The sequence below is a fragment of the Lethenteron reissneri genome, chromosome 32, assembly GCF_015708825.2.
Source record: "Lethenteron reissneri isolate LAM-NWPU_2019-01 chromosome 32, ASM1570882v1, whole genome shotgun sequence".
NCBI classification, from domain to species: Eukaryota; Metazoa; Chordata; class Hyperoartia; order Petromyzontiformes; family Petromyzontidae; genus Lethenteron; species Lethenteron reissneri.
In genome coordinates, this window is record NC_083810.1 from 12,844,908 (window position 1) to 12,855,836 (window position 10,929).

The 10,929-nt window shown below is 46.1% G+C and overlaps 1 protein-coding gene across 1 annotated transcript; it reads right to left on the reverse strand.

Moving 5' to 3' along the window:
* Positions 1-1,734: 1,734 nt before the first annotated feature.
* LOC133350064 (uncharacterized) lies at positions 1,735-5,185 on the reverse strand. The gene is made up of 2 exons (XM_061564055.1): positions 5,018-5,185; positions 1,735-3,582 (listed from the first exon to the last, which is right to left on the reverse strand). Exon 2 carries the CDS (start codon positions 3,547-3,549, stop codon positions 2,464-2,466), a length of 1,086 nt encoding a protein of 361 aa, XP_061420039.1. The 5' UTR covers positions 3,550-3,582; positions 5,018-5,185; the 3' UTR covers positions 1,735-2,463.
* Between the last annotated feature and the right edge of the window lie 5,744 nt (positions 5,186-10,929).

Sequence of the window (10,929 nt, forward strand, 5' to 3'; positions counted from 1 at the left end):
TCGCCACTGGGGAGACAAAGGCGGTCGGCCTTTATAGGTGCTTGCTTACAGCTCTTGCCCCAGCAGTCTGGCGAAGGATATACGGGGGATATTTGCGTCTCCGTGTCCATGCGTGAATGTCTTGTCGATGTAATGCAAGGCCGTAACTATAATATATATTGGGGGGGGGGGGACACACATCCCCCCCCCAATATTCAAATATGCTCAAAATGTCCCCCCCCCCGAATATATTGCTATAAAAAAATAAACATTGCTATGCTATGTAAATAAAAACAATTTGCTAAACCTTGGCCACAATATCTGGACTTGTCTATAACAATGCATAGATTTCTGTTGATACGATTGTGGCTATGGTTGTACTTTATGAATCCCTAATCTCTGCCATTACATACAATGAAACAAGAAAATGTAAAAAAACAGAGCAACGTAATATAATACACTCTTAGACATTATTGTCAAAAATAATCAAAAGTCCATCGCATGTTTTAGTGAATTTTTTATATTTTAGGCAGGAAATGGCAAGAAATTAGTTTTCAAATTTAGATTAATTTTTCTGGGTTGGGACCCCCAGACCCCCTGGGAGATTTGGTCCCCCCAAATGTTGCCTCCGTGGCTTACGGCCTTGGTGTGATGTGTGGAGGTGCTGCACCCTAAAGTGGCGCACAGCTGTGGAGAGGGATCGACGACGGCTCTCCCCAGCCCGCCGCACTGAGCACTTCCGTGACGCCATCGGAAATTTCTTGAAACTTATTTTTTATAATTAAAAGTATTTTTATTTATTTGGAAATAGTTTTGTTTTCTATTGAGCGCGTGACTGAGAACCGCACGACGGAAGCGTCAAGTGTGCCCCTTCAAGATGAATCGCCTGTGAATTCGCGCAGTATAGGGGTGGGGGTGAGAGGACGCGTTACGCCAGAGGTGTCTGTAGGTGCAGCACACAGCTCAGTTACAGAGGAATGACCACAAGGGAGGGGCAAGGGTCAAAGAGGGGGGGTATCGGGAAGCTCCCAGAACCCGCGAGAAACTTCGCGAAGAGGGGCGTGGCCAAGGGCAGGGCGTGGTCAGGGGTGGGGCATGGCCGCGCTCGGGGTATATAAGGGAGAGCGGAACGCAGTTCTGGGAGTTCTGGGCGTTCGTGGTCTTCGTCGCTGCTGTCTCTGCGGCATCGTTATGTAGCTGTCTCACTCTATAGTTAAACATTGTCATCCAGCTGTATAGTCATCGTCGCAGTATAGTCAGACATAGCCGTTGTTGCTGTATAGTCAGCCAGTTATCTAGTCAGTCAGGGATACGAATTAGTGGCTGTGTCATTAAAATCGTCACTGTATGTATGCCGACGAGAAATGAATGAGAAGCCCTCTACAGTGCGTGTCTGAAGCCGCTACATTACACTTTTAAACAGGTAGATGCTCTAGTGCAGTGGTTCTTCACCTTTGCTGCAGAATTGCACCCCTTTGGTTCTCAATCGTAAAACAAATGTAGAATGTTAATGCATTGGTTTGATGGAGCAAAGTACCTCGCTTGATGCGGGATTGGTAGGGGTGTCGGTACAGGTTCATAACAATTTATACGCATTGCCAGTTCGAAATCGTGTTGTAAGGAAAGCCCATGAAACTTTAATAAACGAGCATTGTACATGAACTATCGCTTTTAAAAGTTAAAAAGACACCCCCCCCCCCCCCATCTCCTTGCTGAGAGAATCAAATCTGTAAATGTTAAGAAAATTAGCCACAATAGAAGCAATCAAGTTTATTTTGTTTAATCAGGTCACAATGAGCTGCGTCACCAACATGATTAAAGCATAACAGAAAAAATTATAATAAACTCCTGTACCGCATGAGGAATCGAAAATTTTTCAAACAATTTCCGGCAGCGCAAATAACCTTTGGCAGATTACCTCGAGATTGATCACATGACAAATTACAAAAACTTTGCTACAGAAACGTTAGCATTAAAGATTACAGGGTGGCTAGAGTTCTACTGCATAAAACGACGAAATATACGTAAAATGCTAAAATTAGTGCAAGGCTTAAAACATATCAATATGGTCACAATGCAGTTATTATGGACCGGTTGTTTTGCATCATATACTTGCATTGCACATAATAATAGGGGTTTTCCCCCTTTTTTTCTGGCCACAAAACTGAAACCTTTTTACAAGGATCATGATCCGCAGCTTGCTTTGTTAATATACAGGTCTAAAATAGGTGGGATCTATTATCATATGCCCTACACGTGAGCAGGAAATAGGAATTGATGTCTAGAAGTTAATTTATTTGCATGATTAGTTTTATTACAGAAACCTGGAGGCATGGACATGCAAGCTGGAGGCGTGGGCCCTAACTATGGAGGAACCAATCTGACACCAGGCATTTACATTTCAGTTGGAGGCGCTTACCCATAATATTGAGAAGTCCACCTGCCCCATTGACCCATCGACATAGCTGGAGATGTATGCTCAACCTATGGAGCGATCCTGCCCCATTGACCCATCGACATAGCTGGAGATGCATACCCAACATATGGAGCGCTACTGCTCCATTGGCCCATCGACATAGCTGGAGATGCATAACCAACATATGAAGCGCTACTGCTCCATTGACCCATCGACATAGCTGGAGATGTATGCCCAACATGTGGAGCGCTCCTGCCCCATTGACCCATCGACATAGCTGGAGATGCATAACCAACATATGGAGCGCTACTGCTCCATTGGCCCATCGACATAGCTGGAGATGTATGCCCAACATGTGGAGCGCTCCTGCCCCATTGACCCATCGACATAGCTGGAGATGCATAACCAACATGTGGAGCGCTACTGCTCCATTGACCCATCGACATAGCTGGAGATGTATGCCCAACATGTGGAACGCTCCTGCCCCATTGACCCATCGACATAGCTGGAGATGCATAACCAACATATGGAGCACTCCTGACACATTGACCCATCGACATAGCTGGAGATGTATGCCCAACATGTGGAGCGCTCCTGTCCCATTGGCCCATCGACATAGCTGGACGTGCATACCCAAAACATCGAGGAGCCATCCTGGCACCTGAAGGCATGGACACACCAGCTGGAGGCGAATGCTCAAAATATGGAGGTGCTTGCACCACAGCAATGACCGTCACTCTGCGTGGGTCCCAAACACATTCCTCCTCCAGCCCACTGGGCACCATCCCACAGTTGGGTGGCACCCATGCAGTGTCGTAGCCTTCAAAACGCCAGGCCTTTTGCAGGGGATGGTTCTGTCTGTCGATCTTCTTCACTCTTCCCACGTTAACTTGGAGCTCCAGAACCACCCTGTCGTCGTGTGGTACGTTTCGTGGGTACGCCATGGCCTTGTCAATATCTCGGCTGACGTACACCCCAGGGCCCAGCATGCCATCAGTGGACTGTCTAAATCCCTCAGAGAGGATGGATCTGGCTCCACCCACGCTGGTGCCGTGGTACATGGTGTACACGGTGTTGTTCTTGGGGGTTTCGCCTCTTAATAGTGTCGAGATTTTGTTTTTCACGTCTTTTTTTATTCCTGAAAGATAATCCATGTTTACATTGGCGGACTCTCTCACGTGGCAGATCTGTGGTGTATAAGGCAGAATGATAAAGTTACGTCTAGAGAAACAATTCATGTGAAACCATTTGTCTAAATAATTCACCATAATTTTTGATACTATAATACTATGCTACCCTCGTCAAACCAATGCTGGATACAGGCCTCCCCATGCCTTGGAGTTTTTAATCAAGGTCGGCAATTTTACAATAAATAGCGGCTGCTACAACAAGCTGTCTCTAACAGCTGGGGAACCCCCGACAAGCCACACCTCCGCATGATGCCATGAAGCCCAACCAATCACTTTCCAGCTGTACACGTGGCACGAGGTGAAACGATATGCCAACTATTGTCATACTAATATATAAACTCCCAGCTCTGTCATTCTGTGACTGATTCTGTGATTAACGCGGCACGGATTGGTTGAAGTGCGTCACGTGACTGCGAGCAAAAGACGGGTTAGTGAAAGTGAGGTGACGAGAGAGTGAGGCAGAGCCGTGCTCTGTCCACTGCTGGCCTGGGGGTGAGCCGTGCTCTCTCCACTGCTGCCGTGAGGGTGCAAGGCGCGTTCTCTCCACTGCTGCCTTCAGGCAGAGCCATGCTCTGTCCATTGCTGCCCTGAGGGAGAGCCGCGCTATCTCCACTGCTGCCCAAGGCGCCCCCAACAGCCTAGTGTTATCAGATTAGTTGAGTGATCGGAATGATAAAAGGTACTGGATTTGAATACTTCATCGGATATCCCAGAAATAATTATGACATTGCAAATTAAGAAAAGTTTACAGATTACAAGTATTAACGTGCATAATAAGCCCAATCACAAAGATAATTTGAATGCAAGCTTTGTTAACTAACACTGACCTATATTATTCTATTCTCAAAGTTAATACGTTGAACAAGTAGATTGCTCATAATGCAGGACAGTACAATATATTTTATTGACTAAATTTAAAACCAAGTCAAATTCTGAAGCTACCAATGAGTTGTATTAATCAATACATTACACATAGGAATGATATATTTGTAAATTTGACAATCTTGCTGGGTGGTGGTGGAGGGTAATGTTGGCATAAAACTACAACGTGGCCTAACCCAAAAACATGGATCATGAAATATTGCGTGCAGAACTCGACCAGAGTTCTTAGGAGGAAAAGCTGCATGCAAGACATTGTTGACTCGACAAAACCACACCTAATTTCAATAATGCCAGAAGCATCATGCGGGCCTCGTGTTGACCATATTTGCATAAGCGACGAAAAGGCAGTTACCTAAAATACATCCACATACCAGGAAATAACTCGAAACCCCCACGCGGTTTCAACATTTCGAAGAGCGTCATGCTGGCAAGAATGTCTATGAAGTGCTTATCTTTTCATTATGGAGTAAACCAGATTATCGAGAAAAACACCGAACGAACATAAGGAACTGGCTATCTCACTGCACACGTGCATCGCGCAGCCACCTACTCAGTCCTGCCTTGGTTATCAATAATGCATATATCGGTGTTCACTGCTGGAATCAGAAAAAGACGTGAAGAATCCAGGAGGCGCTTCCGCCACGCCAATGAGCTGCACTCTGCTCGGATTCCAGACGCAGTCCTCCTCCCTCCCGCTGTTCACCATTCCGCAGTTGGGAGGCACCCAGGCGGTGTTGTAGCCGTGCTCGTGCCAGGTGAAACGCAGTGGGTGGTCCTGGCTGTCGATCTTCTTCACCATGCCCACCCTGACCTTCACCTTCAGGATGACCCTCTGGTTGGCAGGACAGTTCACTGGGTAACATCTGGCCTTGTTTACGTCACGACTCACGTAGACACCGGGACCCAGCATGCCGTCTTCTGATCGCCGGAAACCCTTGGCGAAGATGTTCCTTGCACCATCGATGTCGGTGCCGTGGTACATTGTAAAGATCATGTCAATTGGCTATTGCCAAGGGGTTGTGAGTTGAAACCTGAAACACCACGAGAGAAACTTCAATTGTCTTTCAGTCACAGCATTTGCATTTGTGAGCTTGGCCTACTGAGCTAAAAAAGGGCTCATTCTGACCTTAATGAACTAGAACAAGATGATATTGATTATGAATTTCAAACATTAAAAAAACTGTGACTGACCCACGGAACTATTTTGTTCAGCGAAGTGATCCTCCACAAGATGTAATGAGTCACGCTGGGAGTGAGGGTTTGTGTGTGTGCGTGTTTGTAGCGAGCAGTAGTGCAATAGGCTACCAACCCGGCGACCAGATTTCGATTCCAGCTGACGACCAACACCAGTGACGATTATCTGAAACCAGTTCTGGGCCTCCTCTAGGTCGAATCAGCCTCCAATGAGTACCTGGTGCGGTGTGTGAACATCGCCACTGGGGAGTTAAAGGCAACCGGCCGTGGTACGAGCCACCCACCCTCTCGTGTGCCGTGCCGACCTTCATAGGCGACGCTCGCTAACAGCACTTGCCCCAACAGCCTGTGAAAGGCTACACGAGGGATCGTTGTCGTTGTTGTCTGTCTGTGTGTGTACGTGGCCCCGTGTGTGTGTGCGCGCAATTGTGGTGACTTACAACAAGCAAGCCAGCATCGGCACTCAAGGTAAGTGTCAAAACCGATTCTACTCTATACAATATTACATGCATATCTACAACATTTCTTATTTATGAGTTTAACGAGGCTTCCCTTTTTTGTTGAATCGAAACACATTTTATAACACTTGACATATGTGCATTTAAATTGAGGAATGTCCGTAATCTGGTTACACCCATCAACCCTCAATTGAAATTACACATTTCCGTGGGTGGGAGCCATATATGTCACTCACCCGTTTGGATAATTCACTCGCTCCAAAGTGGTACTTATTTTATCGACCCAGGTTGATGGGTTGGAGTCAACCGCCAGCAGCGATATGAGCGAGCAACCTACTGATGGTCGGCAAAGTGCTATGACCCAACCGGTTATTGTTGTGTTAACAAATAGTATATTCTTAAGGCTCACGATGCATGCATCTAATAGCATGTGTAAGATTGTTTTTCGATTCTTATATGCTGTTCGCAATGGGTTTAACGTGATCTCTGCGGCCGCTAGAGGTCACTACTTTTGCCACAATGGAACAAAAAATAATCATTTCTGGAGTTGACTCTGAAACCTGCCCCCCATTGTGTCAACTGCCGCACCGGGAGATCGAATCCAACCGGCGACCTCTGGATTACACTTCCAGTGTTGTAACGATTACACCATCGTTCCCAGTTAACATGTTAATGTTTATTGCTGTTCGTTTCTATATGCGACAAACGTGTTACCGAATTTGTTTTATTCAGTTTCCAGTGATGCAAAAAACAAACGTGTCATACGACCCGAGTAAAGTACAGGCCATCCTGGTGAAGTATAGTCAAACAACCACCAGGTCCCACATGGCATTTCCTAACGTCACTAATCATCGCAGTTGTGTAGATGACAGGATACCAGCATGAGACAGTATTAACAGACGCGTTTACTCTTGAGAACATCGTTGGGCACAATGTAGTGAGTGTGAACTTACAAAGATACCGGCTCCCATAGCTAAGTGCCCCCCCCCCCCCCATTTTAATAAACCCACACTGGACCAGCGTGGTGAAGTATGGTCAAATAACCCCAACGGCCCGCACGAACACCATTTTTTTTAAAGTGTCGTGTAAACTCATTGCTTTTTTCGGTAAAAGTCACGTAGGTAGAAATAAAATAAAATGTAATAAAAAATGTTTTATTAAAATAAATCACGACGTTTCGAACACAACACAAGCGCTCATCATCAATGATATGTGACATGTGCATACAAATAGCGCTTGTGTTGCGTTCGAAACGTCGTGATTTATTTTAATTTAATTTATTTAAATTGTATTTTATTTCTACATACGTGACTTTACCAATACTAGATTAGTGTCGTGTAAAGTCAATTGTACATCGACACCGTGAGGTTGATCGTCTGCGGTCCCGATTTTTTTTTTTACAGTAGTAAATATAAACGGGCAATCATTTAACATGTGGTATATGCAACATGCAGGTGCACACATTTTATCAATCCAATGTTATATTGCTGCGATACATTTCCACGTGATAAGCCACTCCCTATAGCTACCATTTGTAGGCGGGTCGCTTCTGAAAGAGAAGCTAATAGCTCACTGGGATTTACCTGGCAAAATAAAATGGTGTTTTATTTGCGTAGTTTTTAAAAGTGATTTGTACACCTTTCCTATAATGTGCACTCCTATCGTGTTTTCATGTTGTTGTCTAATTCTGATCCGCCCCTACTGGACATCTGCGAAAAAAAGCTTTATAGCTCATCGGATTCCACAAGCATAAAGAAAGATTCTGATTGTGGGTCTCCCCGCGCTTGTGTGTGGGTTGTTTGAGCGTACTTCACCACGCTGGTCAGTGCAGGTTGGTGAAGGTGAGGGCGGCATAGACATTGGAGCTTAATACAGTGACAACTATGGCTTTTGATACATTTCCCTCTGCTGACATCAACCCCAAAGCAGCTGACAACACCTGATGTCGCATGCTCGTCGCCGGTCCAAGCGCTAGCCAGGCTCACAGCACGTCAACCGGCACCTTTCGGGTGCTTTGATCAGAGGTACGTGCGATAAGCACGGCTGGGTACGTACGCTGCGAAATAAATTCAACATACCTACAAATATACGTACACAATATCTGACATGTGCAGACAAATGGGCTATTTAAAGGACAAATGTTTCACGGATTCCTTACCTTCAGGGCAGGGTGCGACCTATTAGTCAAGTTTCTGTTCACTTTGAGCTTTTTTAGGGTGCGATGATAATCTCTTGCTCCTGTGTAAACATGAACGTCACTCACCTGGTCTTCCTTTACGCCCTTTCTGGGAAATAATGAAGATTCTTTGGTTATTTCGGTAAAGTCACGTAGACACAAGCAACCATTATCAGGTAAGAATTCATTCTTACTTGATGATGGTTGCTTGTGTTGCAGTCGAAACGTCGTATTCTATTGTTGTTTGATTTTATTTTCTACGTGACTTTACCGAAAGAACCAAAGAGTAATTCCTGCAGTCACGAAAGCTTCGAATCTAGTTATAATGAAGATTATTTCTGTTTTTAATCATTCACGAAGCTATGACCACTGGGTAGCCTCCTGGAATTTAGAGCTTACATTGCTGCCCTTTGAGTGAGGCTGAAGAGATAAGTAGCAAGAGAGGCAAGTGCTACGAAAGTCAAAAGATGCTTCCGTATTTTCTAATCAGTGCACTCGGTTTATGCTTTGTTACATGTACTGTGTCAATGATTCGGAGACAAAGTTTGTAGGAGGCACCTTCTTTACTAACACAACTTCCACGGTCTCGTCAACACACTCTCCACAGTAGCTCAGCCCAGCCTGTACACAACACTAGCCGTCTAACACTGACGGCGCTGACTGAGATAGCCAACTAATATCCTTCTTAGCGTAATATCTAGCGGAGACGTTTAGTAACGACGAGACGAGTCCACTCCCAAAACCGGCGGCCTCGAGCCCCACTCTCGGCTCCTTTTATGCTCCCAGCGTGGCCTGGCTCCGCCCTGACCGCGCCTCCCTTCTCGAACCCACTGGCAGGTTCCAGGGGCCGCCAGATGGGGTCCCCCGTGACCCTTGCCCTCGTTCCTCCGCTCTGCCAGCACACGCTCACCGGCATGTGTGCTGTCTCTCCACCATAGTTGTCGCCGCTGTTCACCAGCCGGCGCTATTACACTACACATGAATGCACCTCGAACCAAAGTCATCAGAATGTCCCATATTGTTCTGCGCCAACACCACCACCACCAATCGGTGATATTCTGAATTGGCATGATTTTATTAAAATATTTATAATTGTTAATGTTATACATTATTGTGCATATAGCGGCCTCTAGCAGCTGTGATGACCGTGTGAAATCATGCAATCCGACAAACCGAATTCAAATATCAACTCTTCCACGCGCAACTGATGTAAATATCTTAACATTAGAAATCGATAATAGTTGATGGATCGATTTGTGTTGACACCGTTAGGCCAAATTATATCGGTCCTTAATACATCCACTGCAATGTGAAAAGCCTATTGCGTGCCTATAGGGAATTTCTTCAACGTCATTACGTCACTGGAGCACTCTTCTCTGGGATTCAAACCCCATCGAGGCGGTGCCAACCTGCGTCCATGCCCGGTTCACCATTACGAAGGCGTCGTCATCACAGCGAAACACTCCGCTACTCCTCACGGCAATTTTCCTGGCTCAACCACCGCAATGTAACATAATAGTTGTTGCTCTGTATCAACATCTGCCATCGTTCATGAAATCAAAGGGCAACTGCAGATCTGGGTTGAGAAAATTATCCATGGAGATGGCGTGAGATAACTTTTCCTCAATCGATATGTATGTGTACGGCTTATCAGTGGTTAACGCGCTGCGCTACGAACCTGGTGATAGGAGTTCGAATCTCACTCACTGACGATGATCTGAACCGGTTCTAGGCCTCCCCTAGGTCGACTCGGCCTCAAGTTCATACCTGATGCGGTGTGTAAAGATCTCTTCTATGAAGACATGCGGCTGGGCATGAGTGTGACCACCCACCCCCTCGTGTGCCATGCCGGCCTTCATAGGGGCTGGCTAACAGCACTTGCCCCAACAGTCTGTTAAGTCTACAATGTGGGATCTGTGTGGGTGTATGAGCAAGTAGATCTTTCGTTGGCGGAGTGCAAGAGAATCTACGATACCCAAACCGATAACAATAATCGCCAAAGCAACAGCCTAACCTACGACCAGACAGACTGTCTAAAGGAAAGTGTGATGGTGTGTTTCTTTTGTCTTTGTTGTAGAGGGGTGTCTCGCTTATCGGACCGATTATTCAAATGCCTTCTATGACCTCCTGTCGGAGGTGCTGGGTAAGGTGGCCACTCAGGATCGAGTCATCCTGTTGGGTGACTTTGATGCCAGAGTGGGTCATCACACACGAGCCTGGGTCAGAGTGATTGTAAGATATTGGCCAGATCAGCTAAATAACAACGGTAGGATGCTCATCCACTTCTATGCAGCCCATGGGGCTTGTAATAACCAACACACCCTTCTGGTATTGACGCATCGGCACATCATGGATGCATGCCAGGTCCAACCAAGATCATCTGCTGGACCATATAGTGACGGATCAGCAAATGCGGGCCGATGTCCTTGACACCAGAACCTTCCGTGGAGCTGATCAGTCCACTGGCTATGGGCTTGTCATCTGCAAGATGCACCTGTCATCCTTCCACTGCGGTGGTGGGTGTCCACCTGGGACCGCATTAAACCCACACTCGCCTGGCCTTGGCTTATTGATGGAGGTTGCAAGTGTGAATTTCATAATTGCTTGACATTGTTCCTCTTCCGCCTGTTGCTG